The sequence below is a fragment of the Marmota marmota genome, unplaced genomic scaffold, assembly GCF_001458135.2.
Source record: "Marmota marmota marmota unplaced genomic scaffold, marMar, whole genome shotgun sequence".
Classification (NCBI taxonomy): domain Eukaryota; kingdom Metazoa; phylum Chordata; class Mammalia; order Rodentia; family Sciuridae; genus Marmota; species Marmota marmota.
In genome coordinates this window covers 34,244,023-34,261,699 of record NW_025999990.1, presented here as the reverse complement: position 1 = coordinate 34,261,699, position 17,677 = coordinate 34,244,023, and the positions used below count along the sequence as shown (strand labels likewise).

Here is a 17,677-nt window from a genome sequence, read left to right as displayed (position 1 = left end):
ATATATATATATATATATATATATATATATATATATATATATATATATATAATATAACTAAAAAGAACCAATAAATTATATATACATATTAATATATATCATTTATGCTATAGATAGATAAGATAGTTGGGCTGATGAAAAATAACAAACACTTACTAGAAATTTACCAGACACTTTTCTAAGCATTTCAGGTGAATTAACTCAGCTAATCCTCAGTGCCACCCCATACAGTAGGTTATCACAACTGTCCCCTTTTGCAGATTAGAAAACCTAAAGTTACATAACTTGCCCCAGGACCTATAGCTTGCGATAATAAGGGCTGGGTATAAATCCAGAATCTTGCTCTTAAGCACTACTCCTATCACAGAACAGAGCTAATCCAAGCTAGAGCATGGACAGAAGTAAAAGCAGAGGGGAATTATGGTGCCATTAGAAACTACATAGCTGGCATGAGGGAGGCTAATAGAATTCAAAATTTGCAAGATAAACCCAAGATGAGATTTCTGTGATCTGAACATCTCCCCCATGTCTTTGGCTGAAAGGCAAGAAGACATGAAATGAAAGGCTTTTGTGAACTCTCATATCAGGAGTTTTAGATGCTTCTCTTTAGCCCTAAAAGGTGGTAACACCAGGATCAAGGAATAGAAACTGTATGTTAGTAGATTTAGTGCAATCTTAAAAAAATATTTAACAATTCTGTCCACAATATGAAATTTTCTATCTCAAGAAAGAGCATGTTTCCTTCCACAGTAAGGTCTCAAAACAAACTCAGATAATAACATAAAGGGAACTTTTGAGGATATTCACATCTGATGGATGCTTGCACAAGCTGACTGAAGACCCATTCCTGCACTCAGATCTTCTACTATGCATGTGAACATGAAGTAAGTGACAATACTTACAAAACAGTAGTGCTATGCCCAGTAATATTGCAAGGATGGCCCATTTTCCAAGTGACACGTCTGCACTTCTTGAAGTTGAGACACACTGACTGGGGTGAGTACAGTCACAGAGATCAACTCGCAAGTTTCGGGTTGCAGATTGGCCCGCTCTGTCTTTCACAGTAATAGGAATGATATATTTTTGAAGTTCAGCATTTTTCCGGTATGACAGACGGGCAGCTGTATCTGTAAGAAAATTTTGTAAAAAATAAAAAAGTTGTTTTCGAATGATCATGTGTTTTTTCCCTTAGCATCTGTTTGACCACACTTGTTTTTAAAGGCATTATTCTTAGGAGTTGCCAGCCATATGAAAATAAATACAAATGGAGAAATACCTTCAACCCTTTCAAAGAATACTATAACTTAACATGTTACCCCTTATAACTCTGTGGAAGGAGGCCATAAAGAAATAATTTGGCATTGGAATGACCCAGTAGCCTTCCAGCAATATTTAATATTCCTATCTATGCAAACTAGTAGTGCTAGATTCAATCTTAATATGCAGCTCAAGCAGTTTTCTTTAGTACCAGTTCATACACACATAAAGAATTTGCATTCTCTTATCCATTTACCTTCTGGTGTCTGTTCCTTATCTTTAGGGGCAAAGAAAGTTTTTAAGGCTCTCAATAGATCTTTCATGATTAATGCCTTACATCTGGAAGTAATTGCAACACCAAAAAGCTGATTGTGTCACTCAGACTAATTATAAGACTGATGCAAAAATAGATAATGAACATCATAAAAGTTTGTTTTCATTAATGTCATAGTTTTCTCCCATGGTCTTAATACCTTACTTTAAAAACTCCACAGACTTTCAATGGTAATCACAACCTCCTTGAATTTTTATAACAGACTTAAAAATATAACCAACTAGCAAAACGTACATACTAGAAGTCATCTGGAATTTCTAACTCTGAGAACTTGAAGGGTTTGGCTGAACCTCATATCTTAAAGTCCTTCAAGGAATGTGAATTACTACTTGGGTTAATTTGGGAGCCTTCAGGACCATAAATGTCTAGAGTGAGACTGTCAAGTCCCACTCCTCCTTCAAGATTACCAATTGAGCCATGGTCATGTTTTATTTATTCACAGAAGTGCAGCCTCTGATGTTCCTTATCATTCAATTATGCCCTCTTCAAATTGTCCTCCTGTCACCAATGTCAACTTTATAGGGCCTAAATCTGGATATGGCGCTGTCCTCTGAGAACATTTCCTGTGCATACCTGCTGTCACCTACTGTCCAAAGTCAGTTAACTCAGTCTGGCTCCTAAGACTCTTCATCGCCAGAATTTCCTCCCAAACTGAGCATTCCTATAAAAACCTTCTAGACTCTAATAACAACAATCCACTTATTCCTCTAGTATGTTTCTTCTTTTATGAATACTTCTTAATCAAATATTGATTAAATACTTTTTAAACAGTTAGGAACTGTTAAGCACTGGACTAGGTACTGGAAATAACAAAGAATTACAAATCTTGTGAGAAACCCATGTGCTAGAGGACAGAGGAACCCATGTGACGATGCAAGATGAAAGGTGAAATAATGCAGGTAGCATAAGGCTGTGGTGCTGCTCCTTATAATTCAAGAAAGACTTCACAGAGGTTGAGCATCCCAGCTGGGATTGTGTCTGTTATTCATTTATACATACACACACACACACACGCACGCACACACACACACACACAAACACACACACACCTCCTTGGGATCTTGAACACTGCCTAATAGTAGGTGTTCCAAAAATATTATAAATCAATATAAAGTAAGAAATAATAAAGGAGTTGTTCTAGGAAGAAGGGACAGAATATCCAAAAGTCCAGTTGCATAAAACAGCACGACAAATCCCAGCGGCTTCAGAGACTGAGGCAGGAGGATGGCAAGTTCAAAGTCAGCCTCAACAACTTAGTGAGGCACTGAACAACTTAGCAAGACCCTGTCTCAAAATAAAATATAAAAAGGGCCAGGGATGAAACTCAGTAGTTAAAGCACCCCTGGATTCAATCCCTGGTACAAAAAAAAAATGACACAGTAACAAAACAACAGAGTGAAATATGAATGAAATACAGAGAACTACATCCCCCCAAAAAAACTGTGATCATAGGAGGTATCTCTTGGAGGTTCCAATGCCAAGGCCCCTTTTCATATTCCACCATGTTCCTGTACAGAATACCACAGTATATTTGTCTCATTCACCCAGAGTCCTCACTTCCAGAGCCTGTTTACAATACAATTTAAGCTACACATTTTCTGGTCTCTCTTTTCCCTGACTAGTATTAATTAAAAAACACGATGAAAGTTTATCTTAACAATAAGCTGCCCAATATTTTGAAAAGCATATTTTGTCTGTCTTGTAAATGTAAATTTTGCTTGCATAAAAGTCACGATTCCCTTCATTTTATTTATAATATGTAACACACTCACCACACAGTATTTGTAAAAGATTATTTGACCTCCTGAAAATCAATTTTGCATTATGTTTTGTGTAAGTAAACAAGTAAATCCATCCTCCAGTAATTCTTTCATTTCCGAGCATATAAATCATGAGTTTTGACTAAATACCATTAACTTTGTTGATGGTCCATATTCTATTGACTTCTGGAGAGGTGTTTGCCAAGCTGAAATGAAATGGAGCTCCATGGACAGGTTCATCAAGATCAATGGCTGAAATGTCAACGTATGTCATTTTTGGTTTGCAAACTACAAGGTAATCTTGGAGTAACTGGGGAGGGTTGTCATTCACATCTTCAATGTTCACTGCAAGAGTTCCAGTACATGATCTGCCATCTGAGAAGAGGAAGAAACCAGGTTTAGCATTGCTTCTAAATTCTTGTTTTGTGGTTTCTTAAGGGGAAAAAAGTCATTTATAATCTATATATGACATATGAATTCTTTTAAAAAAATTTTAATTATACATGACAGTAGAATGTATTTTGGCAGAACATACGTACATAGTAAAAAAAATAACTTATTTTACTGAGGATCCCACTTTTGTGGTTGTACGTGATGTGGAGTTTCTCTGATAGTGTATACAAACACAAGACTAGGAAAGTTATGACCAATTAATTCTACTCTTTCCTATTACCCACCCCCTCCCTTCCCTTTGTTTCCCTATGTCTATTCCAGTGGATTTCTATTTCAATCTCCTTTGTTTGGGGTTAGCATCCACTAATCGGAGAGAACATTTGGCCTTTGGATTTTGAGGATTGGCTTATTTCACTTAGTCTGGCAGTCTCCAGTTCCAATGATGTATGAGTTCTTTAAAATAAACTCTGATTATTATAGGCATGGTGAATAAGAACATGAATAAATAAAATCTGCAGATAATTTAAAATAATTACAGCTGTTAATAATATCAGATAAAAGTTTTAACACATCTTTTACCAGAATTACTACCAAATAATAAATATAAATGTCTGAAATGCAAATTCTGTTTCCTTGAATTCCTGGTGCAAATATTAATAAGCAGCAAGACAGTTACAGAAATTTATCCTAACTTTAGTTAGGTTTTAATCCCATCATGTATTTAAACCACTCAGGGAAATTTTTAAAATATATGATTCCCAGGTTCCACAACCAGATATTCTGATTCAATTAGTCTAAGGTAATATCTATGCCTTGACATTTTAATTTTAATATGAAGCCAGACTTGGGATATTCTAGGATAATTTATGAAACATAATTCAAGGAAAGGATCATCTTGACCTAATAATCACCTGGACTATTTAAAAGCTCAATTTAAAGTGACACAAAGAGACCTGGAGGAATCTCATGAGTCTGTTTTATCTAGTTCTAGATTTAAATTTTATCTTTGTCCTTTAACATAGAGAACCACATAAGCAGTTGAGGTCCTGTCATACATCTTGAGAATACACAGATAAATAAGAAATGGGTTTCTGTTGCTAAGTAGTTTCACCTTGTTAGATGATTAAGACAGATAAGAACAGTCTTTAAGATAATTTCTAAGAATTGCATATGCTTATCACAAAAATAATTCTGCACAGGAATAATTGTAGTTTGTTCTTCCATTCCTTTGTGAAACACTAGATTTTTTTTTTTTTACCTTGGTCTATTGCCAGGACTGTAACATTATAAACATCATTTCTGGGAGCCATAACTTCTCTGTCCAGGACTTTGGAAACTGTTATTAATCCCGAAATTTCATCTATGCTGATCCATTCTTTAGGATCATGCAATTTTTTGTATCTGTTAAAAAAAAATAAGAATAAACTCTGGCATCGTGATATGTTTTAAAATAAGAAATTATTTCAATTGTGACAAATGTATTATTAATAAATGATTATAGATTTCTTTGTACCTTAAGCCATTGCTATTTTTAGTTTCAGGGTCATATGCCTTATAGCCATTGACCTTTAACCCCGCTGCTGAGTTTTCTTTAATTCGCACATACTGAGCTGGAGGGTTACATTCAGGCCCTTCATCCTGATCCTTCACTCGAACAGTAACCAAAGCTCGATTCATGGTGGGTACTCTGGTTGCAATATCTCTAATAAATGGAACTTCATTGTTTACTCCAATTTCTAAGATCATTTGATGATTTTCTTCATAATTCAGTGGCTTTATAATAAAAATAAAAACAGATGTATCCACATCAGTGTAAAATACATTTGATATTTCAAACAGCAAGTGAACTTTTGTCAATATGAACAATAAGTTCATTCTCACATTTTTTTTCAATATTGACTTCTATCCCTTGTTAAGGACAGAGGTGATTTTGAGCTAAAAAGCCTTTGGTAAGACTCATCCAAAACTTTATGTAGGTAGTTTTATAAAATTGCAGGAAAGAAATTCTATATTTCTTTCTTACTAAGGAAAACTTTCTTTTATTTCTTTCTTACTAAGGAAAACTGTTCTGAAATATGGAAATACCATAAAATGAAGACAATATTTAGCAGACTGGCCTTAGGAGTCACCTAACTTTCTAGGGAAAAGCAACTGTGACTGTTTCCTACTGACTTGGGGACCCAGGCATTTGACAATTCTTCTAAAGTTAGATATTAACTTCAACAAAACTCAAAAGGTACAATGATTTTATTTTCTGTCTGATAGATGAGATAGTCCAAATGTCTGCTTTAATTCCCTATAAGGCTTTTAACTAAGGCATCTCATAGCAGCTTTTTCTTTGATCAAATCCATCCAGGGTCTCATTACTTCCTAGGAGTCTACTTTGTCTTTTTGTTGGTTCCCTTACTACCTATAGTTATGCAAATTATGTTTTTGACAATCGGAGAATAATACATTGGCATTGTCTATAGTTAGTTTTTCCAGTGAAATTCTGATAGAGGAAACAGAAAGGAGTCAAAGAAACACGAGGTCTTAATGGCACTTGTTAAATACACACCCCTTTTCTAAGAAGTGAAGACAAATATACTGAATCCTCATACTCTCGTGGGGTAGGTATTATCATCCTCCCCATTTTACAGAGCTGCAAACTGGAAAAGAGAGAGATAAACTGATTTTCCTAAAGCCAAAAGTATGTGTTTGAGCTGGAATCTGAAATCAGGTTCTTTGGTTCAAGTCTTTTTCCTTAACCAGCTGGCTATAATCCCTCTGCTAAACTAAGCTGCTTAATTGGTTCACTAGCCTCTGTCAATTTTTAAGTCAACACCTTAGTAATTGATTTTTAGGTAGTAAATCCAGCAAAACCCTTAAAACACTATTTTCCACCACACAGTAAAGTTAAAACACACTTTCTCTGATTCTCTTTCTGCTTATCAATACAACCACTGGATAAACATTGAACAAAATCAAAACTGATAAATTAAATTGTTTTTAACCTGTCCTTACAACCAGGTATTAACAGAATGAGAGATTGATAATCATGAACCCTCTAAGAAATCAAGAAAATTTTTGAATTATACAATACATAAAACATAGGTGAAGCTTTTTATTTTTATGAATATCCCAGACACTATAAAGTCAAGAAGAAAAGAAGGCTAATATTTTCTTTTTGATGCTGATGAACTCCATCTCAACAAATTATAGATGATGGCAGGCCCATGCAGAGTGGAAGGGCAACTGTTGGCAATGTTGCACAAGTAGAGGGGCAGTTATGTGATCCAGAAAATCTTGCTAAGCTTACAGTTTCTTCAGGTAATTTTTCAAGGCTTAAGTTGGATATTACCTTAGTTCCTTAAAACTCTGCAAAAGATATGAAATCTGGTAGGCTGAATCTCAATGACTAATGAAAAAAGGTAAATTCTCTTCCACCAGCAGTGTTTTTGTTTTATTATTTGAAAAAAATCTTCATGTTCATGTACAAATACAGCAGAATGAATTTTCTATTATGTCTAATTATAATGCACCAATGGAAAAATAAGAATTGCTCAAAAATATCCCATATCTTCCCTGAAATTTTAGTAACTCCTTAGGACATGTATTTTAGCGGAGATGGAACTGAGAGCCATCCATATTGAGAATGATGAAGAACAATGCTGTCCTCACTCAAATCCATATGCATTACTGTTGGCCCTGACAGGAAAAGAAAACACTGAGGTGGAGAGATCTTCCAGGACTCAGATAAAGGCACAGTCAGCTCATACTATAGTTACAGAAAAGTCATCTGTTATGGAAAAGTGTAACATTGGTCCCAAGAATATGGTATGACTTTTTAGAGTAAAATAATAAAATTCTATAGTTCACCAAGTGCTTTCACTTTCATTGTGTTTGAGTAACTATTAGTTAGGCAGAGAGAAGCATTATTTCCACTTTACAGATAATACAAAGATAACTTTCCAAGGTCACAACAAAGAGAAGCAACTTAACATAATGCTTAACAGCACATGCTTGGAACCATAGACATATGTCCAAACCTTGTCTGTAATACATCTATGCTAAGTGACTTTGGGACAGCTTCCTATCCTAAACTTTCTGGTCTGTTCAGTTGGTTTAAGAATGACATTTATTGCTTTAATGTACAGTAAGTGCTTTACACTATTTTCCACCACACAGTAAAGTTAAAACATACTTTCTCTGATTCTCTTTCTGCTTATCAGTACAACCACTGGCTAAACATTGAACGAAATCAAAACTGATAAATTAAATTGTTTTTAACCTGTCCTTACAACCAGGTATTATGCAGGAAAATTGAGAGAATAGTGATGTGTTTGTTGTTGTTGTTAACAGTCAAAATGCTATAAGGCAATAATAAGATAAACTAACAAAAAACAATGTTTGCATTTTATTAATTTATTAAGCAAAAGAAATATAACTGAACAATTCTTAATTTACTCTACTGATTACTTAATCCTTCAGGTATAAAAGAAAAAGAAAAATGTGCATTTTTCCTGAACATGATTCTCAAAAGTAAAAACCAGAACACTGGAAAAGGAGAATTCCCTTAGAGTAGAGAAGAACACTGCATATTTCACCAACAAGGAGGTCAATCCTCATTGGAAGACAGGCTACCAGACTTAAAGATGAATTTCAAATGCACTGGTAAAAAATAGAAGATGTCTCACTTGAGTTTAAAGGTACAACTACACAGTCACAAACATTTTCCAAGGAAAAGAATTTGATACTTTTAAATCCAATGTGGCTACTAAAGGAACTCCGATAAATTCAGGTTTTCTAAGATTTTCCATAAATATGGAAAGGAGACATAATATGACAAATACAAATTTTATTGATCAAAATGTTAAAAAATAGCATTTGACTCAGATTAAAAATGAATAAGCTTAGCAAAGGAGCTGATAAGGACAGAAGGTGATTATTTAAAAATCAAACCCAGAAAAATAGAAGTGAATCAAAGTTCCAATAAGAGAAGATACCCTGATGCCAATGAAGGTGTTGCTTTATCAAGCCAAGTAACACAAGTGTACCCAGCTGGAAGAACAGCACAGGGATTGTGAATAAGGACCCTGCCTTCATAAGGTCTGGGTTGGCATTCTGAATATAAAAACAGAGCTATCTGTCCTGGATAATTACACATGTGATGACCTAAATTCAGGGGACAAATCATCTGTCCTAGGCACCTATGAATTATAATATATTACTTGTCTCTGTCTCCTCATCTGGAAATGGGAGGAGGGAGAGTAAGAATCACCTGGTGTTGCTGTGAACATGAAATACATTTTTTTTTAATTCAATGGTGTTTGAGTTTTTTAAAACTCTTTCAAAGCATGGAAAAAAGAAAAATAGATATATTATTTTAATGAAACAAGCATAAAATTGATAGTAAAAAAACATCAATTATACAAAAGAAGTAAACTATAAGCAAATCTCTCAATTGTGGATTTGGACATAAATCCTAGATATAAATTATCTATAGATAATTTTCCTATAGATATTAGGAAAAAAAATCTCAGCAAGAAAAGAACATTAAAAATTTAATTTATCACATAAAAAACAGAAATTATCTTAATTAAGAGATTCCATTTCTATAAATTTATCTTCCATTATTGTAAAGTGATATGTATACATGGCTATTCATTGTAGAAAATTTTGAATTCACAAAAGAGATTATAATTCCCATTGATAAGCCTAAATTTCAGTTTATAGGAATTGATAAAACATTTTATATTCATGTTATATGAGTATTATTCTATAAAACCTACAACATATAGCTATTAAAGATGAAAACATCATATCTAATAGGTAATTTTCTCAGAGATAAGTTGTTGAATAAAGAATGATATGATCTAAATTCATGGATAGGGAACAGGTTAAAAATACTGAAGCAGGCCAGAAACCCCCACCCAGAAGACTCTTGCCATAATTAAACAGAAACCGCCATTATATTTGTAACATATAAATTCCTCTTCTTCAGAAAGCTTTCTATCAGCAAAAACTTCTGCATGCAGAAGGGCACTGTGGTTGGTAGTTTCCTCTTTTTTATAAATGCCAGGTGTGCAGAAAAAAGCAAACAAACTTGTGAAACCTCTGTGTACTCCCCCCCACACACACACCCCTACCCCAGCCCCGGTCACTGGGTATAAAGTTCAAAGAATTTCTACACTCATTGTTCAGAGGAAGAATTCTTAGGCCAGAGCCACCTCTGAATCCTGCTGTCAATAAACATGCTTCTTGAAAATTCCTCAGGTGTCCAGCCCCTTCTATTCTATCTACTTCAAAATACTGTGTTCATACCATGAAATATCAGAGTGAGAAATATAATAATTTCAGAGATATATTAATACATGCTTAATAAAGAAACATGGTAAACATCAATAGACTTAAAAATAAGAACCATATGATCATCTCGATAGATGCGGAAAAAGCATTCAACAAAGTACAGCATCCCTTTATGTTCAAAACTCTAGAAAAACTAGGGATAACAGGAACATACCTCAATATTGTAAAAGCAATCTATGCTAAGCCTCAGGCTAGCATCATTCTGAATGGAGAAAAACTGAAGGCATTCCCTCTAATATCTGGAACAAGACAGGGATGCCCTCTCTCTCCACTTCTGTTCAACATAGTTCTCGAAACACTGGCCAGAGCAATTAGACAGACGAAAGAAATTAAAGGCATCAAAATAGGAAAAGAAGAACTTAAATTATCACTATTTGCAGATGATATGATTCTATACCTAGCAGACCCAAAAGGCTCTACAAAGAAACTATTAGAGCTAATAAATGAATTCAGCAAAGTGGCAGGATATAAAATCAACACGCATAAATCAAAGGCATTCCTGTATATCAGCGACAAATCCTCTGAAATGGAAATGAGGACAACCACTCCATTCAAAATATCTTCAAAAAAAATAAAATACTTGGGAATCAACCTAACAAAAGAGGTGAAAGACTTATACAATGAAAACTACAGAACCCTAAAGAGAGAAATAGAAGAAGANGGAGGGGGGAGGGGGGAGGATGGGAAAGGCAGCGGAGCACAACAGACACTAGTATGGCAATATGTAAATCAATGGATGTGTAACTGATGTGATTCTGCAATCTGTGTATGGGGTGAAGGTGGGAGTTCATAGCCCACTTGAATCAAAGTGTGGAATATGATATGTCAAGAAATTTGTAATGTTTTGAACAACCCACAATAAAAAATTTTAAAAAAAAATAAAATAAATAGGAAAACAGAAAAAAAAAAGAAACATGGTAAAATTCCTTAAACACAATTGCATGTACATAAAATGCCTTTGAAACAATATCAATAAATGGGTAACACATTTATTGATTCTTCCAAGAACTGAGTGTTGGGGGACCTGGGTAAATTACTTTTTATTGCACACTTTTACTTTTGTACTTCTGAATGGGCTTCTTACTCAAAACTTAAATTAAAAATGAAAGACATGTTAATTATAAGTTAATTATCTATTGACATCTAAAACAAATAAGATACTACACTTGACATGAGGTCTTGCACTCAGGGAATAAAAAATATTAGTCATTATTGCAACTGTTGGTTTACTATCAGTTGTGAATGTGAGAATATAATTGGATTCTGCAATAAGAAGCAGCAAATGGACACTATCATATATTGAATACAGAGAGCTATGTGGGCTTAATGGGGCAAGACTGGAAGTAATAGAGAGATCATTGACTTTGGAGCAATATTAACCAGGTCTGTATTCCAAGCTGGATAATTACAGTATATTCAATGTTTGGGAATTGAGTTACTTCCATCAGCCCAGGTTATTATTGTTTTTGTTGATGTTATTATAAATTGAAGAAAATAATGCTTAGTCCCAAATGGGATATGACAATTAGATATAACATACATAAAGGACCTAGTATCATTCCCCATGATATACAGTGCGCCTGGTTCATAGCAACTACTTTTAACATTCTTGAAATACTAAAAGTAGTTACTAGAGGTAATAGCTAAGATAAAATTGTTAAATAAAAGTTGGACTATATTATGATAAAAAATAATGAAAATAAATACTATTGGGCAGAAAATGTTTTATATTTTTCATATATGAAATTTAAGCAAACTGAACTAGAGACAGAATAGGAAAGTACGTCATCTAATCAGTGTCCATTCTGGGGACTCCTGCAGTGTAATACAATAAGACATTCATAAGAAGTGAAACTGATGTTTACCACTCACTTGGAATCAGAAATATTTCAGGATCTAGGCTATAATTTCCAAATAAATTTGGACAAAAACTTTAATATCTGTGATCAGTACTCCTTGGGAAAAAAGACATACTGAATATATTTACCTATACTCAGTGATAAGGTTCTTTTAAAATGCATTTTTTGAGAAAGTTTACTAGAGATTATTTTTAATTGGTCAAAATTTTTAATTCTTAATGCTATTTAAATTTTGTTTCCCTAAGCAAAACAAAACCATCGAGATTTTTAAATAATAATAATAATAATGTTTATGATACAGTTTCTTCAAATGGGCCTTGAGTACTGGCCTTGAATGAGGGAAACCTAAAGAGTTGCCTTCTGACAGAGAAGCAGATTGGGAGCACTTTCAAAGTTCTGAGTTTGGGTCTCTTACTTCAGGTGGCATAAACTATCCACTCTAGATCTCAGACTACTCCTTTGACTTATTTCCAGGAAGGAAAAAAAAAAAAAAAAGATGTGTGTGGTAGGGAGGAAAAGGAGATGCAAGGAAAATATTTGCAATTACATCAATTTTGAATCAAATGCCTGTACTACAGAAGTCTCCAGCCTTGGAAACTGCACTAGATGCATAACAACACTTTTTATAAAAAAAAAAAAAAAATTATACACCACAACCCTTCAGTCCACCCTTAAGTTCAGCCACAGCTGTGGTGGACAGAGCTCATTTACACTGATTCACATCTGGAACACCCAAAGATTCAGCTCTTCAGACTCAGAATTTCCTCCAAAGCCAGAAAGTTCCTTTGACAAATGGCAGGCACTGCCCAGCCCAGAGTGCAGGGGAGTGATCTAAGGATGGGGGTAATGGGTAAATGCCTAGGGTGACCATCTTTGAACAGGTAATTCTGGGGTACAGTCTAAAAATTTTCTTGAATGCTTGAACACCCAAGAATTCAGACGTGATTGGCTTTCATCCTTCCTTGTCTTATTTGCCCGTTTCACTCTGGCTTCCAGGGATTCTCTTTCTAAATATCTATCTATATTGTTTTGGACTTGGTTTTCTGGAGAGTCCAAGTACAGGATGGACCAGTAAGGCAAAAAAAAAAAATAATTAACAACATTTTCTTATTTCTTCTTATTTTATTCTTAATATAAAGCTTAATTTTTTAAAAGTAGCTGGTGTTTACTATTCAAACTGAAAAAGGGAGAAGTTTGAATATATTTGACTGTTCACGTCTGGATAGAACTTGCCATAGTATATCATCCCTGAAAACTCTTAAAAAGAAAACAACTGCAAATAGGTCTATGTAACCAAGATGCCACTATATTATTGCACTATATTATTTCCTTCATACAGTGAATGACCTACTCTTTTTTGTTCTTGTCTAGAAATATAAAACCAGTATCCTTTTCAAACAGAGCCCATCCTTTCTTAAAACCTGAGCCCTAGAATGTAGCAGTTCTACCAAATGTGCAATATATAGAACAAAAAATAAGTTTATTCTGTGCTGTCTGAAATGCTACTATACTTAAACTTCAAAATTGCCCCTAAAGGAGCAGATGTAACTATATATAAATAATGAGAAGTGTGATTCTAACTTATATTATGTAAGGATTAAAAGAATTAGGAATATATCCTAGAAAAGAGATATGGCAGCATTTTCCAAAATTTGTATGAGTTCTCAATAGCATTAGAAGTAGAATCAGGATGAAAGACATAGATTATAAGGAGAATAATTTGTGCATAATAGGAGTAATAATTTCTGAGAATCAGAACTCTCCAAATATAGAATAATTTGCCAATGGAGATATAGAGATCCTGATAATTAATATTCAAGCATATGCTCTGAGACTAGTAACTGGCAGTAAAATTACAGAATAGGCAGGCCTCAAATAGGAAGAGCCAGACTAAATAGGTTTAAGTTCTCTTTGAGCTGGTAGAGTCCATGATCTGAAACTACTTAGTTGATTAAACCATAAGCTGATAAAAATATGTGAAGCTTCCACATTGTTAATAAATTGTTGTTACTGTACCTTTACAACACAGAGAACACCTTCATTAGTTGCTTTGTCTGTGCTAATTTTGAAGTAACCATTTTCATTTCCTTTTAAAATGGTAAAATTAGCCCTCCAATTTTCAGTATTAATTGAATCCTTATCTTCTATAGGTATTCGTAAGATTTCCACATTATATGTATTTTCATCTACTGTTGCTTCATACTGAAAGAAACAGAATTCATTAAAAATTTGATTTGTAAAGAAAATTTTTACAAAGAAAGTAAAATGTTTCTTCCTCTTTAAAAATAATTATTCTTAGCTGGGCACCAGGCATGGTGGCACACACCTGTAATTCCGGCAGCTCAGGCAGCTGAGGCACAAGAATCCCAAGTTCAAAGACAGCCTCAGCAACTTAGCGAGGCCCTAAGCAACTTAGTGAAACCCTGTCTCAAAAACTAAAAGGGGCTCAGATGTGGTTCAGTAGTTAAACATACCACACACACACACAAAAAAAACATTTATTCTTATAGATTATTTTAAGACCATGAATCATAAGTAGAACTATTTCATTCAATGTTATCTTTTAAATAAAAGAACTTCCCTACATGAGAAGACTAGAATGTCATTGGCCTATGAGGTAGATCATATAAATACTATCGTATTAATAAATGAAAGTATTATATAATGTACATAAATTTTAACATTATTCATGAATTACATGTGTTTCAAAGTATGACAAATATTTTATTAATTCAGATTAATAAAAAAAAGAGACAAGACGGACAGATTTTTATATTATATACTTACAGCATTTTGTCTGAAAGTAGGTGCATTGTCATTTGAATCTTTTACTGTTATGATACAAGTTGATGTACTGGACAATCCAAAAAATTGACCATCCATGTCTTGGACTTTCATTATCAATGTGTACTTGTCTATAACCTGAAAACAAAGCCAATGCTTAATCTTAGATACTTTTGTTTAATTTCATAAAGGAAGCCTCAATTGTACCCTTTTCTATTTTCATGCTTTAATTTGATTTCTGTACTTCCATATATTCTAAGAATCTGGTAGAGAAAGGTAAAACTGAAAACGTAGGCAGAGGTTAAATTACAAAGACATACTAAGAACTTAGGTTTATGTTTTAACAGACAATAGGGGAAAATTTTAGGGGAAGCAGAGAAAATGCAATGTAGAAACATTTGAGTTTTAGAAAGAAGAGTCTTAAAGAAGATTGAGCATAATTTGGAGTAAGCTAAATGAGCTCACTCACAAACTACAATAACCTAAGGCTGGTGTCCAAACCTGAGGCAGTAGCAATAGGGACAGAGGAAAGGGTAACAGGAAAGCACTTGGGAATTACAATGGAGTAGGACTTGATAGTAGATTCCATATACAACTTAAGAAGAAAAGAGAGAACTGGTTAAGTATGATGCATAAGTGTCTACTTGGACAGGTGGACAGGAATATGACTGGCCAATGCTGGAGATGCAGAAAGAGAGACAGTTCTCTGAAAGTGTGAACTATAGAGTGAAGGGATAAAAATAAGAGTTTTATTTTACAAATACTGAATTTTGCGTGCCTAAGGTAAATTGAATGAAAGAAATTTAGAAGTACCTGGGTATATGTCTCCATACTTAATGGAGAGATCATGGGCAGAAATACCAACCTGGGCATCATCATTATGTAGAGAGTGGTTGAAATTGTGGTGGGAATCAGATTATCCAGGAGACAGTACAGGATGAGAAGAGCTGAGGACATGAGGAACAATAGCATTTGAAGCATAGAGAAAATAAGAAGTCAATGCAAAGCACGTTAAAAAGGAAAGATCAGTGAAATGAGGGGAACCGGAAATCCAAGGGAAGACAGTTTTCATAAGTGCCAACTAGAAGCAGAGACATAACTGATGGATTGAACAATTAGGAAGCCACTGTTGACTTCTGCACATGGTGTGGTGATGTGAAATTAATTCATTAGATTGTGAAACATTCATCATTGTAGCCTCTTATTTTATTCATTTTTGGCCTTCTGTTGGTTTCTTTGTTGGGTCCTGTGCTCTCTCTCATCCCTCAGTCTTCATTTTGCCCAGTTTCCTTTCCACAGTGGAAATCCCCACTATACAATGTCCCTCCCCAAAACTTCAGGACTGTCTGATACACTGTGTTTCCATTCACCTAAATTCAGTCTCTTTCTCTCCCTTATTCATTTCTTTAGTTCCTGTGTGGTTCTCTACAACACACTCCGACTGTTCCACACAAAATTCCAATAGATTATTTTTTTTACATGAGGCAAACACACCTGGATTTCCCCTAAACTGGAACAAATACATTTTATAATCTTAAAATAGTTAATATTTCTAAACATCATCTATTTCCATTTGCAATAAATGGGAAAACCTTGTCTTGCTTGATTGCCATGTTAACTGTACATGTACCAAAGATACAAAAACATTCACATTATCCCTTTCAATCTTTCTTATTTGTTATTATCGTTATGTGCTTTACCACATAAATGCTCCAATCCTGAAAAAATTAAAATGATGGTAACTACAACTTTTAGATTACTTTCAATTCCTTTCTATAGATTCTCTTATGTCTTTGGTGTCAATTACATTGATTTCTCTTTCATAATCTCCTTAGCATGTCAACCCTACTATTTATTTTATTCTCATAATAGGGATCATTGAAGTGTTCCAATAAAGCTATTTTATAGATATGAAATTGATTCTTTTGCCTCAGTTAATGAGATATAATTCTGATTTAAATGTAGCCTGACAGAGTGGACAGAGAAACAATAAAAACAAAAGATTGGAAGTTTCTGTGAAATAATTGGAATTGGTCAATTCAATCTTTCTGACCGTGACATTTCTCCTCTATAGGTTAGACATAGCACCTATCTAGTCAAACAAGGAAATTACAAAAACCACATAAATCTATGCATAAATAATTTGAGCAGAAATTACTATATGAATGACAATATACTATTAATATCATTGAAACAGTGTTACAGAATTTTAATGATTCAACACCTTTATCTGAACTGATCCTTTTCTGATAAAAAGTATGTACATCTATAATAACTGAAGAGGGATCAATGAAATAAGCAAAACTTATTGTCCTACCTGAGAACTGGAGCCTTTATTGAACAGGGACCAAGAAACCACAGACAAGGAAATAGAATGTAAAGGACAGAAAAAATGCAATGAATCCTTATTGTCTTAATACTGTAATAAATTAATAAATTCTTAATCCATAGGATAACAAATTATAGCAAAGGAGCAAAAGGCGCTCAACTCCCAGTAAAATGGCATTCTGCAAAATGTGGCTATTACCTCTCTGTCCAAGTAGTGAGAAACTGTGGTGATCACACCTGTGCTGGGATGCACAGAAAAGAGCCCAGGTGATTTCGGATTCTGCTCCAAAATGCTGTACTTCAGACGTGTGTGCATTGTGTCTGGTTCATCTCTGTCTGTGGCACATACCACTCCCACTGTTGTACCTGTGCATTTAAAAGAATTTTTAAGCCCAGCGCAGTGGCGCACACCTGTAATCCCAGTGGCTCAGGAGGTTGAAGCAGGAGGATTGCTAATTCAAAACCAGCATCAGCAACTGAGTGAGGCACTAAACAACTCAGTGAGACCCTGTCTCTAAATAAAATACAAAACAGGGCTGGGGATGTGATTCAGTGGTTGAGTGCCCCTGAGTTCAATCCCTGGTACCAAAAAAAAAAAAAAAAAAAAAAAAAAA

The 17,677-nt window shown here is 34.3% G+C and overlaps 1 protein-coding gene across 1 annotated transcript in view; it reads right to left on the bottom strand.

The window, feature by feature from the left end:
• The window catches only part of Dsc3 (desmocollin 3), a 43,099-nt gene that overhangs the window by 11,603 nt on the left and 13,819 nt on the right, over positions 1-17,677 (bottom strand). The window contains exons 5-11 of the mRNA XM_048806591.1: positions 17,263-17,481; positions 14,739-14,873; positions 13,968-14,153; positions 5,258-5,517; positions 5,003-5,145; positions 3,502-3,726; positions 903-1,127 (exon numbers count right to left, since the gene is read on the bottom strand). Of these exons, the coding sequence (XP_048662548.1) occupies positions 903-1,127; positions 3,502-3,726; positions 5,003-5,145; positions 5,258-5,517; positions 13,968-14,153; positions 14,739-14,873; positions 17,263-17,481 (1,393 nt within the window). The remainder of the gene's footprint in view (positions 1-902; positions 1,128-3,501; positions 3,727-5,002; positions 5,146-5,257; positions 5,518-13,967; positions 14,154-14,738; positions 14,874-17,262; positions 17,482-17,677) is intronic.